The following is a 21,865-nucleotide window of genomic DNA, read 5'->3' on the forward strand; positions in this document are numbered from 1 at the left end:
AATAGATACCACCTCAAAACTCCCCCAGTGGTTTTCTTAAACTAAGAGAAATCTTGCTTGTTTTACAAGTTTTCTGAAATTGTATGTCTAGATATGCATTGGATAAAGTCAGGTTCTTGTTTCATTAAGTCTATGAATATGACATAAATCAGGCTATGAATGATATATAAACAAACTGCTCCGTAAAAACCTTCAGAATATATGTATGAACATGAAACGTTACCAGTTGATTACTGACATTAAGTCAAGTTTTCTTAAATTTGATGTTAAAATATGCAAATGAGGCATTCTCTAACACTAACTTTGGGTAAATTTAAATCTACAGACACTAATACAAATTCAAATAAATAGTAAACCACATTTTGTCAAATACACACCTGAATGTGTATTTTGTATATTTTCCCTCCCCTTGTAAGAAGATGTGTTTTTGAAGTAAAAATAACATTATATAATAAAAGATACTATTATATCCATCCATCCATCCATTTTCCACCGCTTATCCGGGGTTGGGTCGCGGTGGCAACAGGCCAAGCAGGCTGACCCAGACCTCCCTCTCACCGGCAACATGTTCCAGCTCATTCTGGGGGATCCCGAGGCGTTCCCAGGCCAGCTGGGAGATGTAATCCCTCCAGCGTGTTCTGGGTCTTCCCCGGGGTCTCTTCCCAGTTGGACGTGCCTGGAAAACCTCCAGTGGGAGGCGTCCAGGAGGCATCCTAATTAGATGCCCGAACCACCTCAGCTGACTCCTTTCGATGCGAAGGAGTAGCGGCTCTACTCCAAGCTCCCTCCTGATGACCGAGCTCCTTACCCTATCTCTAAGGCTGAGCCCGGCCACCCTACGGAGGAAGCTCATTTCGGCCGCTTGTAACCGCGACCTTGTCCTTTCGGTCACGACCCAGAGTTCGTGACCATAGGTGAGGGTAGGAACGTAGACCGAGTGGTAAATTGAGAGCTTTGCCTTCCGGCTCAGCTCCCTCTTCACCAGTACTTCATTATAGTACTATAATACTGTTGTTAAAGGTGCATGAATGTGAAAGAACTATTTGTATGTTAGGTTGTGCTAATAATACATACTGTTGGCTGGTTTGATCTTTAACAATATGTCACATTTCATAAAATAAATTATGTTTTGTATATAAAATGTGTATCTGCTCAGTACAGTAACTATATGTGAAATGTACTACTTCCTTCTCAAAATGAGTGGTGTCGAAGTATGTAGCATTAAATTGAAAATACTTCAAAGTGATACTTGAGTCAGTACAGTACTAAATGTAGCTACTTTGCCTTTGGATCTCTCTGATAACAGACGTGTGCGATGATCCAAAAGACTGAAAACTTAAGGAACAAGTAGAAACATTGTCTTTGCAGCGAAGCGGTTTATGGTAAATATGAGACGTGAAAAAAAAAAAGCACTGGTATGCAAGAGAGCCTACCAATTGTTTATGGTTATTATACCAGTCGATCACAACTAATTTGACCATGACTGTTGATGGTTGATGGTGCATAGCACCTTTAACTTTGAAGAGGCTGACAGGGAGAGCTGCCTCAGTAACCCGGGCAGTGAGCCAACACAACCATTAAGCACCGAGACAGAAATAGGCCACGGTAGCCGCCAACAGTAAGCATTCTGTTGTTGTTATCTTTACTGTTCCTCAATCCATCCTGACAGCCTCACCATCCTTTGGGGGAAGGAAGCGGCAGTCACTGGTGATTATAAAGCCCCCCGCCACCCCCACCTCATCCAGAGAGCCAAATTATGCCTACATTAATATTTCATATTACACGGGACTCACAGAGAAACCACATGTGTACCCAGCCCTTTGTCTTCGTGTCAGATGAAATGTGCTCGGCAATCATCAGAGGGTGAAGAGGGGGCGAGAGGAGGGGCGATTGGCAGGAGGGGAGGAGGAGGAGGAGGAGGAGGAGGAGGAGGAGGAGGAGGAGGAGGAGGTGAAGAGAGATGAGAGGGAAGGATGGAAGGAAGGAGGCAAGGGAGGAGAAGGACGAGTGAAGCTGAGAAAAGTGATAAGAGATCAGCAAAGGAGATGAAAGGCAAGTAGAGCAAAGGAAAAAGTACAGGGCTCAAGAAATACCTTGGTGCTTTAAACAATGTGAAGAGGTGAAGGCATACGCCGGGCTGAACAGAGGACAAAGAGCTTCCTAATACATTTGAGAGCAAGCCAGTGAACAGAATATGTAATATTTTTTTGTTAGCTTTTAGCTATTAGCTTATCTTTATAATATATCATCAAGAGACGGTGAAGTATTACTGCCGGATAGAATCCCAATTTAAGGGGCTAGATGTACAGAGTGATAGAGCTGAGTTCCCACCATAGAGAAGAAGCTTCAGAGCAGCCAATGAAACAAACATCCTGTTAGAAAACTACTACAAAATGAAGTTTATTTGAATATAAGCCAATGACAAAATTCTTACTTGATATATTACCTCAGTAAAAGTGTTCCTAATGACTTTATGGTCTCAAACGTTAGTTTCAAGTCTTTTCAAGACAAGATGATGTTAATTTACAAAATGATGGTCCCATTTACAGTAAACCGGTAACAATAAAGCCGGGTATGCTTTAAAGCATGGCTACCTTGCGATTGAAAGGGCCGCTGCCACGGCGACTTGACACCACATAGTGCTAATTTTCGGCTTGCCAAAATTAGCATGAATATCATGTGTCCTTGGGCAAGACACTTAACCCCAAATTGCTGCCATCAGTGTATGAATGTGTGTGAATGGGTGAATGATGACATGTGGTTTCAAAGCGCTTTGAGTGGTCGTAAGACGAGAAAAGCATCATACAAGTACAGTCCATTTATCCCCCTATTCATGGTTGTTGAGAGTGTCTTTGGGGTCTCTCTTTTTTGCATTTCTTTGTAGTTGTTTTGAGTCTCTTTATATCTTTTTGTAGTCGTTTTGTGTTGTTTTGTGGTTGTTTTGCCCCTTTTCATTGTCGAGTCTGTGTTGGCCTCTACTTGGAGTTTCACGCTTGACATGTAGGCACTTGACAGGGAGCTACTTGCTGGTTGGTTGGCTGATTAACACTAGCTTGCCTGCTGGTTGAGTGCGCTCCCATCACGATAAGATTGCCGCAGTCTCTTGTTAACCCTCATTGTATGAAACAACCCAGTGGCTCACCTTCAAGCACACTCAGCAGCCTCTTATTCCCAAACCTCTCTCACCATCAACAATTATGGCTGTGTGTTTCAGTGTGCGCTGGTGTGTATCTCTGTCCCTCTCACTAGCCAGGAAGTTTAGCAGCAGCAGTGCTTCAATATCCTCTCTCTCTAAACTGATTATTAATTACAGTGTGCCTCTCGCTGACCACAGCCTAAACACCGTCTCACACTGTTACCAAGGAGACAGACAAAAAGTCATTCACGAACAAGAACTCAGGAAACAGATTCAAGCCCTTCATCACACGAGAAATCTATTCGTGTATGCACTCAAGTGTTTTGATTAACGCACTTGCCGATCAGACGTTATTCACGTCATATGTAAGTGAAAAGCGTCAATATTTCTGTGAAACATGTAACTATCTTGGCATCATTTCAAAAGCGCTCTAGCTCACTAAACACTCAAAATGAAACCCATCATTTGGTTGCAGAATCATAAGTTGATCAAAGTGACTGCGTGCCAGAGAGTCAGTCATGCCTGAGCTGTACGGCACTCAGCAGTAATCAACCTGGAGCTGTGCCCTAAGTGAGGCCGAGGGACATCACTCTTTAAATGGGCTTCTGGCAATCAGCTGCCTGTCTGTGTGTGTGTGTGTGTGTGTGTGTGTGTGTGTGTGTGTGTGTGTGTATGTGTGTGTGCGTGTGTGCTTCTACACACTTGTGTTGAAATGGAGAGAGGATTAAGTACTTGCCAGCGGCAAAATATGGCTTATAATGCTACACAAGTGTGTTATTTTAGTACTGGCCATACACTGATGTATTGCACTCAGTGACACACACAGACAGTGACTCTGCAAAACGTTTACAGAGTAGCTTCTCATCTGCCAAACAAAAAAATCTGTAACAATAAATTCAAGCATGTTAAAGTTATCCTGTGGAGTTTTCTTGTACCACAGTTAGTGCATTGTGTGTGTATCCTTGAGGCCTAATGCTGCGTTCACAGGAAACGCGGCACAAATTATTCGCGTGAGTAGATTACATACAAAGTCTATCCACAGACGCGATGAGGCTGGAGTGACGTGAATGGCGCGAGTTGAGATTTTTCAACTTCGGCGAAAAAAATCGCCTGATGCTGCGCCGCGATAGCCTATCAGCATTGAGATGCTCCTCCTGTCGTCACTGACGACCTGCCACAAATACTGTAGCCATCTGTGTTCACCCAGAGCTCTACGATACCTCATATTAGTAGAGACCGGACCAAATTATGTGTATATGTACAAACAATGAATTGACGCTGCCGTATTTACGCCGTTATTTTGAGTGTTGATGGAGCTGCTATAATGTTAGCATAGAATAGCACCGATCGATCCGAGCTCCCTTGAGAAAACAAGTATTTTAAAAGTTATTTGCTTGTTGTCTTGCGGAGAGAACTAGCAAAACATGAATTTTACAACATTTTACAAATCGGCATCATTACGTAGTTATCTCGGCATCCCTTTTTCTCCGTTTATTGCAGTTAAATCACAGCGAAATCAGTTTATTTTGTGTTCATACAGCTGTAGTAAACAGCGACGTGTGGCTTGCTAGATACAGTGAATACACCTTGATAAAATCCACGGAGCTCCTCTGATGATGTTATTAACCCAGACAAGACGGCGTTTAGTTTCCCGGGATATCTGGGACTTCCACAACAAGTACTAAGCAGAAATAGAGGTTATTTTTTCCATGGTTGATGGAGGAAATAAATGGCATAAGTTAATAATGGCTTCCAGGGCGATAAGCCACACCCCCTCTCTGCTGCGTCTGGCGCGATTCACGCGAATGACCACAAATGGTCCCCGGCGAGTGACGCGGTGCGAATGACGCGCTTAAACGCAGCATAAGGAATGTGTTGAACCGCCTTCCTCATGTTAAAGGAGCTGTACTTTTGCTTTAGTTGGCACTGTTTAGCGCTGTTAGCATCGTTAGCTATGAGCCGCTGGCTCTCAGTCGCCATATTGAGAGCCTTTGAGAATCGAAAGGCTCTTGATCGCATATCTTATACCTTTTAAACTTGCATGGTTTAAATCCTTGTTCGCTAGCTTGTGGTCTAAAATAATGTGTGGGAAGCAAACAAAACTGAGGCCTCAGTCATACAGGCATTGCTCCATAGCACTACTGGTGGTCAAAACCTTTTGTGTTGAAGGTCATGAGTTGGGCCATATTCAGATCAACCATAGCAATGAACACAGATGACCACTATTGTCACCGTGGTATTATAAACAACTATGCAGTGTTTTAGCTTCTGACAAACCTTTACAGTTCCTAATGTTGACCTTCTGTCCACCTAAAAGCTCCTTGTGCAGCTTTGAATCCGTCTCACAGTTCCTCAACATTGAACTAAGAAATCAGTTGTTACATTGACTCACACAAAGATGGCTTCTGAACTTGCTCCAAACCTGCATGTTCGACAAGTCGTCTTTCTCCAGACTTAAGCTTGTGTGATTGTAGGAAGGAGGGAAAATGCTTCAACAAACCATAATATTTGTTCACTGGTCTTAGTTCTGTGCTTCTCATGCCGGACTGTGCATAATTGTGTGTCGCTTTGATGAAAATTGCAGTCCTGTTACAGAATACCTATTTAACGCTCACAAAGGATTTTATTTTTTCATGTCATGTGAGATGTTTTGAATTGTCATAACAGGAAAAGCACAAGTGTCACATTTCTAATTGTGGCCCCATTGAGTTTCTAAAGAGTCATATTATGAGCAACGTGCAGAACTTTTAAATTGAAGCACATTAATGACATGCTGTCAATGTTCGTGTTATCAGCTACACCTATACTTATTCTGCTGTAACATTTCCAAATGTCCACTGTGAAAAAGATCCGCGTAGCCTTTTCAGGAGTCAACGAGTCTGTGATTTAATTCTGCGGTCAGTTTTGAATGCACTATTGTCCTGACTGACATGTAACTCTACCTTCCACTCTGTCATAGTGTTTTTAATTTTGCTAAGTGATAAAATATCCTTTTTTTTTAGAGCACTAGTCTGGCTTTTGTTGTGTTTGTAAGTTGATTTTAAAAAAACTCACATGTAAAGGGTTGATTCCCTGAAATGTGTCAAGTTGCCCCATTGTGCTGATTGGTTTAAAAATGACTCCTCTGAGTGGCTTGATTTTGTCATTCCAGAGTGCTTTTTGATGGTGTTCTGTTGAGTTTGGAGGACAGCACAGTCGAAACTGCTGGAGCTAGAAAAGTATAGATATGTAGATAGTGAACAGATTGGGAATAAGTGATGGTGGAAGGGGACATACAATACAAGGGAAGCAGAATTCATTCCAGCCCACAAGGGGGAGTGGAGGAGATCACTGCCTTGCAATTATCCTTCTACATGACAGATGGAACCAGGGGGGTTGTGGGTTGCTAAGAGGGATTAAATAGAAGCTGGGGAGGGGGACCCTGATCTAAAAAAAAGGGGGGGGGGGGGGGGGAGGGAATAGATGGATACAGAGTTAATGGCAGCCAACAGTTGATTGGCTGTGACTGCCATCCAATGGGTGTAAGAGAAGAATAAAGCGACTCAACGTCTCATCCATTAGCAGCTGGGGGAGTGATGAAACAGGGGTTAATATGTGTTGAGTGTGTTTTGTGGTCTTGGTGCTGGATGAATGAACAGAAGCAATGCATGACTGTGGTAAATGGAAGAGCCTCATAAGTAATAAACATGTTTGTGTGTGAGTGTTTAAGGCACATATATCATTCATAACGCATCAAGATTTTTTTCATGTTGATGTATTTTGTACATGTAATAAATCGAGCTGCCATAGCTTCATTGACATGAAGTCATTCACATAAGTATTGTGAAAGGGCCTTGAGTGGTCGTAAAGGCTAGAAAAGCTCTAATCAGGTACAGTCCATAACAAACAAGCAGAATTAGCTGTTTATACCCCCTCTGTCATCAATCCTTTTCCCCTTTCTGTACTTCCTGTTTCCAATTTGTGTAATCTCTTCTCTCTCATATAGTCCCCTGTGTCTCCCTTCCTATGTCTTCTTGGTGTTCTTCTTGTCGAGGTAGCTGTGGTAGTAGAAGTTACTGAAGAGAGCAATGAGGCTGAGAGAGTAGGCAAGCACAACCATGTTCATGGAGTCAGGGAAGTGACAGTCAGCAAACAGGTTGTAGGTGGTGTGGATGGTTAATATGAAAAACTGGATCTGGGTGGGAGACAGACAGACAGACAGGAGAGATATGAGAGAATGAGACAATACCAGTACCACTTTGAGTGACCAGAAACTGAGGAAGACGTTAAGGAAATACAAAGCGATTGACAACAACCTAAAAACCAGGTTAAACAACATACAGTATATATACTGACACAGGCGTATCTACAAGGTGCCAATTTGAGTCACTCGCAAGGGCCCTATCCCTGTTAAACACATTGTTGGAGGGTTCGCTATCTTTATGAGCCCCCCCCATCCCACCGGTCCCAGTGCAACCGCCCTGCTGCTGTCTGTATTTACGACCCTAATGTTCAGGTACGTGTCCAAAAAACGTGTCTACTGTAAGCTGGTTCCAAAGCTCGAAGTACTCAACTTTGACGAGCCTAACACGAGGCCTCCTGCTTGATTTGTCTTTCTTCTGATTGGCTGTTGGCATAACTAGACAGATTAACTAACTACTGCACCATCTGTTTTATAGCGTTGATGAAGACACAATGCATCCTGTACTTTATGTTTTTCTTTCTATATGGCTGAACCATATCCATATGACAAAAATACCAAATAAAATAAAAAATATTCAGTTCATTGAATAGGTTTCTTATAGTTTATTTATTTATTTTTTTTTACAAATGATGTTGAATAATTTTGTTATAGATTGATAATAAAAAAATATGATGGAGATGGGTTTACCTTTTTGAGGCAATATATGGCACAATTTTAAATGTCTGAGGTCTTATTTGATAGGACCTCAGACATTTAAAATTGTGCCTGTATTTTTGTGATATGGATATGCAATGATGGTTGCTGGGTAATTTGTATGTTAGCGCTGACCGAGACGATCCTGATAGCTTTCTCTTTTTCCACTCTACATTCCTAACATGGAAAAATATATATATATATATATATATAGTGAGAGGAAGAGACTTGCCGATGTACTACAACACTGGAAACAGCTTCATTTCACATACAGGATGCTAAAAGGGATACATTTAATTTGAAGATGCCTTCATGCTACAGGTTTTACTACAGGTTGTTTAGCAAGCACCCAAAATTATCAGACTAAATAATGCAAAAACATGAAAAAGAGAAAATTACCCAAAGAGGTACTGAGATACATTTTACCACATTAACATATTAAAGTGTCTCACTTATGGAGACAACGATCGGAATGTGATAATTGAACAATTTTGAAATAGCAGAGGCGAAGTGAATGTAGGAATTAATGTCAGTAAAGTACACTTACACACACACACACATGCACTAACACACTCAGAGGCAGATACTGACCAGCTGCAGGGAGGTGAGGTAGCGCTTCCACCAGAGGTATTTGGACACGCTCGGTCCCAAAGCTGCCAGGCCGTAGTACAGATACATGACTACATGGACCAGGGAGTTGATCAGACCAATCAGGAAAGCTATGGACAGATACACAGGATGACTATTACATTTTAAGCCTGGGAGCATGTGTGTCTAAAAGTGTGTGCTGTAAATAGACATCATTTGCACAACTTATTCCGTTCTCATGACATTTCTGTGAGACTGGGCCGGTGGGTTGACGTGCACTCACACTGGCCCCCAGCCACATATTTCACCCCAGCCCACCAGTTGAAGATCATGGTGGCGTGATGGTAAACGTGGAGGAAGGTCAGCTGACTGTTCTTCTTCCTCAGGATGAAAAATATCTAAACCTCACAAACACACACAAAGGCAGGCATTCTGTCAGATCTTGCATGCAGGTGTTTTAAATGCGTTAAGCACTGTAGGTGCAGACGTACACGTGCAGGTTAGCATGTTGAAAAAGAAGATCTGTCACTTTATTCAGGAGGTGCTGTTTATATTTTCACTAATTTCATACTCACAGTGTCACTGAGCTCTATCACTTTGGAGAAGTAGAACCACCAGCACACGCTGGCCATCTGCACGACCGGGATGAAAATATGTTGTCTTTTAGGATACACATTGTGAGGTGCTTTTACAGATACTTTCTCCAGAGTGGAGCTTTATCTACAAATTGTTGCATAAAGGAGGGTTTAGTAAAAACTCTTACTCTCATGGCCAGTGGGCTGTCACTGTAGTCGACCGGCTGGCACAGCAGACTGTATCTGGCCAACCAGGAAGAGGCTGTAAACTGGGAAGACAAAAGCTGCTTTTTTATCTCTGTTTTCTCTAAATCATCCCATTTTGTCACACACAAATTGCCTGTTGTGACTAAAGGGAAATCACTTCCTGTTTCACTGACGACTCGGAGGACAGGGCTCATGAATACTTCCTCTGAGATCTACATCTGTCTAACTTCACAGCTATGAAGGACTTTTGTCCTTTTAAACATTTAATAATAGTTGTTGTTTTTTGGGGGCAGCACAAACCAGCTGTGAAAACAACAATGACAATAAAGAATCGCCTTTTATGTATATTGTTAAAAAGTTGCTGATTTACACATCCAGCAGGTATGGTGCAACATTAACATTAATTTGCAGTTGTCCATATAATGACTGGACGTAGTTCATTTTTGGCCATCACCATTTTGGATATTGGCAGTTGCCATCTTGGTTTTTGGCCAATCACCATCTAAGTATTATTGAAACCAAATAAATGGACCATAATTTACTAAATGAACATCATGCTGTATTGAAGAAGACTTGAAACTAGAGATTGAGACCATAAACTCATGTTTACAATGTTTACTGAGGTAATAAATCAAGAGAGAAGAATAATAATTTTCTCATAGACTTCTATACAATCTGACTTCTTTTTGCAGCCAGAGGAGTCGCCCCCTGCTGGCCAGTAGAGAGAATGCGAGCTCTGAAACATTGAGGTGAACTGCAGAGTCAAGTGATTATTCTCAGTGGGTTCCCTCTGAGCAACCCTCTTCACATCACACATATTCATTTGATCCATTGCTATTCAAAAATATTAATAAGAGTAGCTTTAATGAAAAATGAAGAGACTAGAGAATATATATCTTATTGCACCTGTTTTTGTTCCCTATCTTACAGCTTCTCCAACTACAAGCTTGGATGATTTTGGTATTAGGAGAATCCAGTTCTTTACATTCTGCATGCCAACAGCTGTTAGGAGGTTGCTGACATGCAAACATTAGAAAACCCGACCCACCCACCCCATCTACGTACAGCCCTTACAAATGCTACCACACACAGTACAGTGGTACCTCATAGAACATGTACGCCGACAGGCAGACCATGGCAAAGTTGTAAACTATCAGGACGGGTTTAAGATTGACAGGCTGCCTCTTCTCCATCAGCTTTGGCCCCACCCATATGATGACCAGGTAGCACAGGAAGATGAAGCTGATTGGCACAGGAGAGTAGACCAGCAGCCAACTGTCTGTCCTTTTGTCTAGACAGAGAGACGGCGAAAGAGAAGCATAGATCGAGCACAGACTGTGTCAATGTCTGACATAACAATATATCACTGAAATATTGATGAAGTGGAAAAATAAAAAACTTGCCTCCATTTCTTAAAATCCCTTGGTAGAATAATTGTAATTTCTGCCACACGGTGAGAGCTGGAACCCCCTGACATGGATACACATGAGCAGGAGAACATTTCATTAGCTAATAGTACTTAACTGAACTACAACACTGTGTTGAAAATTACATTTGGTAATCTCTCTCCAGGCCAGATGTTGGACGTTTATTCACACATGTTCACACATGTTCACACATGTGTGGAATGGAATTTTTAACATTTTTTTTTTTTATTGAATTTATTCTACTTTGAATGCTATTTCTTATATCAACTGATGCTATTATTGTGCATATTGATAGCATTTTAATGATATTTTACATGTTATTTCTAATATTCTAGTCTTAAAGGGGACAAGTGCTCATTTTTAGGTTGTATTCTGGGTCTACTGTAACATGTTTACATGCTCCAATTATCAAAAAAGACATTATTTTTCTCATAATTTCTGTCTGAAACACTCCGTTTTAGCGGCTGTCTCTTTAGGCCGCCCTCCAGAAAAAGCCCAATTTGCTTTGATTGGCTTGCGAGATAGAATTTGGTGCACCTTTGCAAAGGTAGTTCTCAAGGCGTGGATGGAAATACTCAGATTGTAGGGCAGGCCGTATATTCTAATGAAGCCTCATGGGACAAAGGAATGGGAGACAAATCTGAATGGCTTGTTGAATCACATGTTTTCTGATCAGCAATAACTGACTGGGTTTTCTTAAGTCACAGTTTGTGCGTTGGTATGCACTCTGGATATCCAAAAGTACTGAAAAAGTTAGTATTTTGTATTACGTCCCCTTTAATGTTGTATTCTGCAAAGGTGCCCTCAAAGACGGATTTGCAAAATAAAGTTGTGCTGTACTCTCACAAGGCTTCGGTTCTGCAAACTTCATCAGAGCTAGTAAGAAGATAGGTGCAAAGAAAGTCATCTGGGGGAATAAATTACGACAATTTGTAATGTGTTAAAAGTCTACACTGCACTGAGTATGAGCAATACAAAAAGTATCATTTCAAAACAACAAACTTTGTATGCTCATCCTCCATCATCCTTCTTTGAAAGGTCTTACAAAAAGAATAGCACCCCTCTGCAAATTTCATGAAACCACCCAGAGATGATCTGGATTACAAGGCAAGGATTATGTCCACTAATCCAAACGTATCTCTTGATAATGGATAATAACTAATAATCCCCTTGATGAATGGCTGCCTAATGTGGATGACAGGGTGATGAACTGCCATGTACGATTAACCTACGACAGTGCTGCCATCTAGTGTTTGCAGATGAAAGCTCTGCACGCAGCAGGTCGGTTACTTCCTCTCCTTCATCTTCTTTACTCTACACCCGGGGCCAAACGTTTTGAGAATGACACAAATATTAATTTTCACAAAGTCTGCTGCCTCAGTTTTTATGACGCCGATTTTGCATATACTCCAGAGTGTTATGAAGAGTGATCAGATGAATTGCTTGTAAGATTGCACCTAAATCAACCATTTATCGGATCATCAAAGAACTTCAAGGAGAGAGGTTCAATTGTTGTGAAGAAGGCTTCAGGGCACCCGACAAGTCCAGCAAGCGCCAGGACCAAACATCAGGGACAGGCTGATATTCTGCAAAAGGTACAGGGATTGGACTGCTGAGGGGTAAAGTCATTTTTTCTGATGAATCCCCTTTCCGATTGTTTGCGGCATCCGAAAATAAGCTTGTCCGGAGAAGAAAAGGTGAGCGCTTCCATCAGTCCTGTGTCATGCCAACAGTAAAGCCTCCTGAGACCACTCATGTGTGGGGTTGCTTCTCTCAGCCAAGGGAGTGGGCTCACTCACAATGTTGCCTAAGAACACAGCCCTGAATAAAGAATGGTACCAAAACATCCTCCGAGAGCAACTTCTCGTCAACACTGCAAATACTGACTCTTTGCATAAACTTAATGTAATTGTCAATAAAAGCCTTTGACACGAATGAAATGCTTGTAATTATACTTCAGTATACAATAGGAATATCTGACAAAAAGATCTAAAATCACTGAAGCAGCAAACTTTGTGAAAACCAATACTTGTGTGATTCTCAAAACTTTTGGCCACGGGTGTGTATACAGGTCTACACATGAAGAGTCTCCAACACAGACTTTGGTATTGTCTCTGGGAATTACACGGGTATTAATGACCAGTTTTATATTACTGTGTTTTGAATGCTATTTTGGAATTATTTTTACTAAATGCTCTCATATGTTTTTTTGACTGCTGTGTTTCTTTTTTAAGTTTTAAAGGAGCAGTGTGTAGATTCACTCCATATATGAAAGGCTCATTCTAAGGGAACGAAAACACAACCATTCTTATTTTCAGGTGATTGTACTATGAATACCATATTAATACCATATTCCATTTCTGTTTATAGATCCTCCCTAAATCCTACACACTGGTCTTTTACGTATAAATGTCTTCTTTTGTCATTTTCGCTACTCCTAATTTAGCAAGTGGGAGCCTTTATCCAAACCTCAAGGCCGGAACACGCTTTGTTGTTTCATCTGTTCTCTTTCAAAAGGAAAGATAATCAGGTGAACAAGTCCATTCGCTCCCCACAATTTATCCAACAATTTGTGGGCCATATCAAATGTACACAGTCTTTTGAAAGGCGAAGCCTTTTGTTTAACAGTCAACTACTGACTGGGAGTGAAAGCACTGATTAATGTGTTGGGGGAAGCAGTCGGCCGTGTGGACAGGGATAAGTAGTTTAGCGTCTCCAGGAGCCTCCTTACTGGGATTTACAGAGGAACATCCCCCACATAGCCAGGCTGCCACAACCTGCTCAGCTTTATCCAGTAGGTTTAAGACCTACAGCGTTGATTCATCTAAAGGAAATATTTTCAAGACAATACACATACACATGGTTGGGAATTGTAATCTGCAATACTTTTACAGTTGCTCTAATATAAAGCTATATATAAAGATATATGAGACAAAATAGAAGTAAAAGACTGTCAAATAATACTAAAGGATATAACAACAATTGAACATTTAGTTGTATTACTAGATTGTTAAGAACTGCAAGAATTGACACATATTTGTCCTTGGCCTTACCTTCATTGTGATAGTTTTCAAATGCTTTTCCTCAGCTCTCCTCTGTCAAAGCATGCTGCATCTCAGCCATGTGTTAAGCAGCACTGAGGTAATCCACCTGTTCTGCCTGTGTGTGTGTTTGTTTGTGTACGTGTGTGTGTCCAGCATGACATATGGCAGTGTGGTCCTTTATTCTAGCATAGCAGGTCAGGTGCCTTCCATACAGCTATAACCCTGTTCCAGTACATATACATATATATATATATATATATATATACTGTCTGTATATATACGTATATATATATGTTTATATGTATATATACTGTATATATAATTTGTTTGGTTTCAAATGATCTAATTGTTTTGTTATTCATTTTCAATGCATCCAGGTGAGATCCAGTTTTTTTTTTCTTATAGTAGATAAAGTGAGCACAGTTTACTAATTCTTAAAGGAATAGTTTGATATTTTGGAAAATATGCTCCTATACTTATATAACAACAGTTGGATCGGAAGACAAAGTGTGAAGCTGGAGCCAGCTTAGCTCAGCATAAAGACTGGAGACGCACGGGAAACAGCTCGCCTAGTCAGCCCTTTTCCACACATTCCTTGCTGGTTCGTCAAAAGTTGCCATATGTCTCATTCCTTTGAGTTCCAGACATTTGTATGTGTATCTGATCTGCTACATACATATACTGTCTCTGCTGCAATACATCATATCAGGTAACCACGCATTGTCAGCGTTGTGGCCCTATACCCCTGTTACCACACACACAGCCGCCATGACAGTTTGAGGACAACATAACCTCACATCTCCTGTTACATGGAGTGTAGGGGCACCGCACAATTCACAGAATGAGAAAGGACACCGAGAAACATGTCATGAATGTCTTTTCCTTTTAATGGAGAACAACAATCTAGAGGTTAATTCTACATTCATGTATATAATCAGAAGTGGCAAAGTTTCAAATCCACAGCAAATGTGCAAAATTGATTTAACGGAGTAACGTATGGTATGTCAATCCAGTAATACTGCATATAACACAAGTACAAGTGAACAATACTTTGCCTGCTGGTGTGATTTATAACCTCTAATGATTCAATTGTATACTAATCTAATTTATTGTGACACTTCCCAAAATGCTTGCACAGGTTCAAATGAATAAAGGAACAGCACTAAAAACGTATTTGTATATAGTGATGTAGCTCAGCATATCACTTCTAGATAATGCAGGAGACAGGATTGACAAAAGCAAGAAACAGAACCCAGAAAAGCAAAATGTTTGGACAGTAATCGGACTGAGGTTTTGCTCGCTAGCAGCGTACAACATCCTCTGACTCTGTCTGGGTGACAATAACCATCAGCACACCCCAATCTCTCCACACATGCACATCCATCCACAGCCTCCTGCAGGCAGGTTTCACACCGTAGACTTCATTAATGGGAGAGGACCGGGAAGCACCGGCTACGTCACCCACACAGAGGACTGAGGGGTGGAGGTGCTCGCAAAGAAACCCCAAATCTGATTACTGCTCAAAGAGATTCCGTGAACTGCTGTTTGCCTGTATGTTCTGCCGTCGAATTAAAAACCTCCCGCCAAAAGCAAAAGCAGTACGTAAGAGGGAAAGAGCAAGTAAAAACACTCCTGGCATCTTAATTATCCACTTCCATCCCATCAGGATGACTGTGGTTGCCAGGCTGCTGCTGCTGCTGCTGCTGATGCTGAGGATGGTGGTGGTGGTGAATGAGAGGATGAAGAGTTGTATTCTGACTTGCATCATGCTGATGATGGGACTGATTCTGGTGATGGTGGTGTTGTTGTTGTTGGTGGTGGTGGTGAGAACGATGAGGAGGATGATGATGGCTGTGGTGACGAGTCGCTATAGGAGCAGTCCTTCCTCCCTCTGGATCGTCCGTGTCCGGTATTGTAGTTGTCTGGCTGACATTAAAGTGCGTTGTCGCGTTTGTCATGAAGCTGTTCTTGACTCTTGGTAAAGGAGAAGCCTGCGAATGATCAAACTCATGTTCATTCATTCATGAAATTAGATAATATTTTTGTATTTTAAAGCATGTGTTTGGCCACTAGGCGGCAGCAGAACAAGCTAAAACCATGTTATTGTGCCGTCAAGTTGCTATTATAATTACCTATTTACATCCAGCAGACATGACGCAACGATATCTTTAATTTGGAGTTATGCTTCTGACCTCTTTCACGTTACGCATAGTAATTCTTTCCATCATGAATACAAAAATAGGAGTGCAGCTTTAACAGAAAATGGGGTATGTATGAGCGAGTTCTAAACACTGAAAATCACTTGTGAGTCAATGAGTGTTACAATTCAAAGCATTTTGTGTGTATGGAAGCATTTGTGTGTGTGTGTGTGTGTGTGTGTGTGTGTGTGTGTGGGTGTGTGTGTGTGTTGTGGTTACTCACAGTGCAATTGCAGATGTTGTTGAGATAAGTGGCTCTGATTGCGGCCTCTACGTAGACGTTATGCAGGAAACTGAAAGGCAGCACGATGTGGAAGGTGAGCTGACCACACCTGGAGAAACAGAGAGAGAATCCAAACGTTGATGGGAATCACTGCAATTTAATTGGTTGCTTCCTTATTTTCACACGTGATGAACAAATGATTTTGTCTCTGAAATTCATTTTTAAAACCAAGACAGGAACGTTCAAAGCACATTTGAATACACAGTTTTACTTTTTTAATATTTTAAAAACAAGAGTGAATTCTACACTATAATCCAGAAATTGGTGATTGTAAATATGTATTATTAAAGCAGGGCAGGGCAGAGATCAGGCCGCAACCCTCCCGGTCAGAAAAACAAAGCCAGCGCCTCAAACCTGTATTCTTTCTAACGGCTATCAGGGGGCGACTCCTCTGGTTGTATAGAAGTCTATGAGAAAATGACTCTACTTCTCTCTTGATTTATTACCTCAGTAAACATTGTGAACATGAGTTTATGGTCTCAATCTCTAGTTTCAAGTCTTCTTCAATACAGCATGATGTTCATTTAGTACATTATGGTCCATTTAGAGTCAAACAGACCATAAAGCAGAGTATGCTTTAAGGCGGGGCTACCTTGTGATTGACAGGTAGCTACCACGGCGTTGTTCGGTCTGGGAGTTGTCCGTGTTTTTGTCTTTGAACTTCAACCCTTTCACAGTGTGTTTCCAGTTCATGAAAGTTAATTGTAACATTTTGGTTGCCTCCAAATTTCTACTTCAGTGTTTGTTTGAACTTAGCTCCACTCTCTCACATCACTTCTGGTTACAAAAAACAAGATGGCAACAGCCAAAGATTGCCAAACTTGAGGCTCCAAAACAGCAGCTCACAAACCAACGGGTGCCGTCACGGCGACTACGTCCAGTTCATATATACAGTTTGTAATTTATATAGTATATTTGATCTTATCAGAGAGCTAAAAACCTACTGGGGTTGTGACATAAATTAAGAGAGCACATAATACTGAAAAAAATGTTTTATTTGATCCATGTGTCTTGAAGAGGCCTCACCTATCATAGACCAGGAAGTCGTCTTTGTCACCGTCCAGGGCCTCCCACACGTCATTCTGAAGGGGGGCCTGCTGGTAGACAGGGACACCAAGGGGTGCTCTCCTCTTCAGCTCCCAGTACATGGCTCTGGAGTGGGCCTCTCGCTCATTCACTACCATGAAAGACACATCTCTCAGGTTGCTGTGGTCCAGCTTGTCACGCAGGCCTCCAATTCTGCAGAAAGAGAGAGAGAAAGAGAGAGAGAGCTAAATTGTTAAAGCAAGAAAAAAGGCTGAAGAAGTGAACTGACTGTTTGCTCATCATATTGCAGCAGACTCGCTCAATAACGCTTCTGGAAAAGCAGCAGAAAGGTGCCTCTAACTTATGACTTGTTAACTTTCTTTAATAAACTGAACCTCCACAATGCCGAGGAGGGATTGTAATCATCTGTAAATTCATATCTCATATTCATGGACTACTTTTTTTGCCTTTGTATAAGCCCTGTAGAGAAACAAGTCAAGTATTAAATGCATTATGAAGAAACAATATCCTGTAAACTATTTGATTTTGCTGCAAAATGTTTACACAAATGAAGATGTTTAGGACCTCCTGTTTCTAAAGCATCTGAAGAGGAATTGGCCTTCTTTGTATAATCCCTAGACATGCAAATAGTTCTTTTATCAGGGAATGTGTACACTTGGTAGAAGGGTGTAGTATGGGCTGAGGAAGAACTTATTCATTTTTGGGGCGAATTAGCCTAGTTACAATTTTTCAAAATGTCTTCTGGGAAAAGGGACTACAGGCCAAATTTGACCTTCAAAGATGTTTAAATAATGATCTTCCTCATTTAAAATGACAATGTTGATACTTGTCTGTGAGTCGGTTTTCTTACTTGGAGGCCTGAGTGAGACAGAACTGTCAGCTGGCCTTCAGCAGCGCCACCACGACCACATTTCCCAGCAGCTCTTGCATGGGTGCGCGTCCCTTTATCGTCCAGTGGGGGGCGGGCTTGCAGATCCTGGAGGCGTCATTGTCCCCCTCCACTATCAGGCTGACATGCGAGGCCCTCAGCAGACCCGGCAGGGCCACGTACAGCCACAGCAACGAGAGACAGCTCATTGTCCCTCACCCTGGCTGGCTGGACCTAATCTACCAGACGAGAGAGACGTGCAATACCCCATGTTAGTTTGACCAACAGGCACTTTGTCACACAGGCGAGATGTGTAGCCCTTTAAAAGCCAATTAAACTATAATCTAAATTAAAGCTGCGAGCAGCATTGGTCGGGCCCTCGCAACTTCACGCACGTCGAGGGTACTAGCAGGACTCTGGCCATGCATTTCTGTGACCATCATACACTGCGTGCACGAGTGAGATGATATTTCCTGCATCAACCAGCAGCGTAGCAAGATCATGTTGCCAGGTCTTAAGCCTCAAATGTTTTGAGTGTACATCCGATACAATCATAACTGTAAGCCTGTTAAGATCATTAAGAAGATTAATGTGTGTGAATGTGCTTCAGTGTTTGTAACATAACAGACTGTCAGTTTACTGGGATGGGGTTCAACTCCCTGCAGTGTCCTGCTGATTGTATTTGGACTTACATGAAAGTTAACAAAACAGTAGTGCCATTTGCTGTTCCTTGAACACTTTAATTTAACACTGTTTTCATTTTAAGTTGTTCTGTAACTTTAAGTTCAGTGTTTGGGCCACTGTAATTATAGAATCCTGCTTACGTCCGTGCTTATCAGTAGGTGGCGCTATGACAATGAGTTAATATTGGCATGCAAAAGTCCTAAAGCCATGACAGTCAACAAGCATGTCAAGTTTGGGACAGTTTTGACAAAGTACAGTCGAGTTACAACAGCTTGATGGATGATGGTGAACCATGTAAAATGGCCGTCACACCACATCCACGTTGTTCGATGAAACCTAAAGCTTTTAATCGCTAAGGTCTTTAGATTGTTCTGACCAAATTCTAAGCAGATCGGATTAATTAATAGGGGGCGCTATCAAGCCAATATTTCATACCGCAGTTGGACACCCCAATCAGACTGTAATTTTCGCAAATTCTGGCTTGCGTGCCAAATTTCACAAAACTCCCAGTATCCAAGCACCTCCTTTTTGCGATGAAAGTGGAAAAGTAATAATAATAATAATAATAATAATAATAATAAACATTAGAATAACAATAGGTCCTCCGCTCCGACTACGTCGGTGCTCGGGCCCTAATAAAACCAGGAAAGCAGTCGGTAGACTACAGTGCAGGGCAGCACGTAAACATAAAAGCGGATTCAATCTCTGGCAGCTTTCCCCCTTGCCCTGAGCCAAACGTCCAGGCAGTCTGATCCCCAAATAATTGAAAGAGTAAACCCTCATTGTCTCTCTCATCGCATGTGGAGATAATCGGCAAAAAGAGTTTATTATTGGATAAACAGCCAGAATGCACACAAGAATGTCGGGGGGCAAATGGGCCAGACAGAAAAGACAAAGAGAGGATGGGACAGAGATATCTACAGCCACAGTGGCATCCCAACTGTCAATAAACCTTTTTTAGTTGTTGATTCAAAATCACTTTTAAGTGAAGTTATAAAATTGAAAGTTTGATCTCAATCAGCAGTTCGGTGTCTGGAAAATAACACAACAGCTCCAGTTTTACCAACATGAAGGAGCAGTCTTTCTGTGTTCAGATTATTTTTAGTGAAGAACAGTGCATCAAACAAACCCTGAAATTGAACTATTTTGAAAACTAAGTGTCGTTTTAGAAAATAACAAATGACCTCTCTAATGCAGAAACTTCAAATCAAATACGATTGGTTGGCATATTTCATAATATACCTCTTGAAATAAAAGACTGACAGTTATTCACTCATTTGAGCCCTAAAGAGAAGTGCTGTCCATACTTACCTCTGTCCGCTCTCTGTCCTGTGACCCACATACACACAGACGGTAAAGCCTGTTATTTATAAAGCTGGTGGGGTTGACTAAGCACTTCCCCCAAATCAAACAGACCGGGGGGAGTGAGAGAGAGAGACAGAGACCCAGTATCTGTACTCTATCACGTCCTTTGTATGTCATCTGGAACACACCAAATCAAACACGTGTAGTCGCAGACAAAATATGGTAAAAACGTTGGTATGGACAGCATGTTATTTTGAAATTTCTGTGCAAATTGAGCTACAAAGGTGAGTTATATACTGTATATACTATGTTCAATACGGACAGGCCTTATTCCCCCTTCTTGTCATACAAGCTGGAAAAGCACAGGTGACACAAATAACGGTACAGGTGCAATGTATGAGATTGGGAGCATTTTGATTGCCTCAACATGGCGACGGCTGAGCCGGGGGCTCGCAGCTAATGGTGCCAACAGCGCTAAAAGTGCAAACATTGGCAAAAGTGCAGTCAAACAATACCGACTGTTTCATAACCAGTTAAAAGTTCCTTCTTTTCAATTTATAGTCTTTTTTGTTGCGATCTTGCAATTGTTATCTCACCACCAACTGCAATTTATTCTTATTTCTGTGGAACTATGAGCATCTCTTCCCATTTTCTGTTTATATTTTAGGGCATTGTATGCCTTTACTTTATAGAGTAAACATTATATAGATGAATAAATAAGGTGAGTAAGAATTGAAATTGAAAAGAGGATTCGATGTGGCTTGTCGTGGTCAGCGCCTTTAACTCCAGAGCATCCACAGCTCCACCATTTCCATCATGCATTGCATTGTGGGACAATTGTGTCAATTAACAGTTAAAAATAATTGTATATATTATTTCTTTTGTTATGGACTCAAATTCCATAGGCTATTGATTGTGTTATTTGGGGTGTTTATATTAACCTCCAAAATCAGTGGATCAGATTTTCATTTTTGAGACACTGTTAATCCTCACCAGTACATTTATAATGGAATCGGTGTAACTGATTTTCAATCTGATGGACCCCTTTTTAAACACAGGCTGTTGTAGAGCAGCACTGTTTCCACCAGGGTGTACATGTACTGCAATTATCCATTTGGGCTTCCTGCCGTATAACTTTTCCTATTTCAAGCCATGCTAGCAGCTAGCTCAACGATTGCTCAGTCGATCCGTCAGTCAGTTGGTCCAGACTGAAATATCACAGCTAGCTATTGGATGGATTGCCATGAAATGATGTACAGATTGTTCATGGTGCCCAGAGGATGAAGCCTTATGACTTTGGTGATCCCCTGACTTTTTATTGCAGGTCAAAGTTTTGACCTGGGAAACATCTTAACATCTCATCGATGGATTGGCAGAAAATGATCCCTAATGACTTTGTGATCTCTTAACTTTTCCTCTAGCGCTGACATTAGGTCCAATTTGTTATTGGTTCATGGAAAATATCCTTAAAACTAATGCCATCCCTCAGCTGGACTTACTGTGTTTAGTATTAGCATGTTAGCATGTGCTAACACACTCAACTAAGATGGTGGTGAACATTAACATTATGCCTACTATACAGCAGCATGTTAGCGTTTTCATTAGCATATCACGCTGACTTTAGCAT

The 21,865-nt window shown here is 41.3% G+C and overlaps 2 protein-coding genes across 2 annotated transcripts; both read right to left on the reverse strand.

Moving 5' to 3' along the window:
- Positions 1–7,139: 7,139 nt before the first annotated feature.
- Positions 7,140–13,868, reverse strand: elovl8a (ELOVL fatty acid elongase 8a). Its single transcript, XM_031854857.1, has 8 exons — positions 13,863–13,868; positions 10,786–10,852; positions 10,486–10,673; positions 9,364–9,444; positions 9,176–9,232; positions 8,884–8,998; positions 8,604–8,731; positions 7,140–7,310 (listed from the first exon to the last, which is right to left on the reverse strand). The coding sequence occupies exons 1-8, from the start codon at positions 13,866–13,868 to the stop codon at positions 7,140–7,142; spliced, it is 813 nt and encodes a 270-aa protein (XP_031710717.1).
- Positions 13,869–14,719: 851 nt separating this feature from the next.
- selenop2 (selenoprotein P2) lies at positions 14,720–20,280 on the reverse strand. The gene is made up of 5 exons (XM_031855127.1): positions 20,245–20,280; positions 18,232–18,488; positions 17,361–17,573; positions 16,275–16,383; positions 14,720–15,844 (listed from the first exon to the last, which is right to left on the reverse strand). The coding sequence occupies exons 2-5, from the start codon at positions 18,456–18,458 to the stop codon at positions 15,494–15,496; spliced, it is 900 nt and encodes a 299-aa protein (XP_031710987.1). The 5' UTR covers positions 18,459–18,488; positions 20,245–20,280; the 3' UTR covers positions 14,720–15,493.
- Between the last annotated feature and the right edge of the window lie 1,585 nt (positions 20,281–21,865).

Source organism: Anarrhichthys ocellatus, unplaced genomic scaffold (genome assembly GCF_004355925.1).
Source record: "Anarrhichthys ocellatus isolate YVR2014 unplaced genomic scaffold, GSC_Weel_1.0 scaffold15, whole genome shotgun sequence".
In the NCBI taxonomy this organism is placed as follows: domain Eukaryota; kingdom Metazoa; phylum Chordata; class Actinopteri; order Perciformes; family Anarhichadidae; genus Anarrhichthys; species Anarrhichthys ocellatus.

Bases quoted from the DNA above. Each gene is read 5' to 3' on its own strand.
- elovl8a (XM_031854857.1), bottom strand. The intron at 9,445-10,485 runs GTACCACTGTAC...TTGTCTTCCCAG, and splicing joins CGGCGTACATGTTCTATGAG to TTTACAGCCTCTTCCTGGTT. The intron at 8,999-9,175 runs GTGAGTATGAAA...TGTGAGGTTTAG, and splicing joins TGATAGAGCTCAGTGACACT to ATATTTTTCATCCTGAGGAA.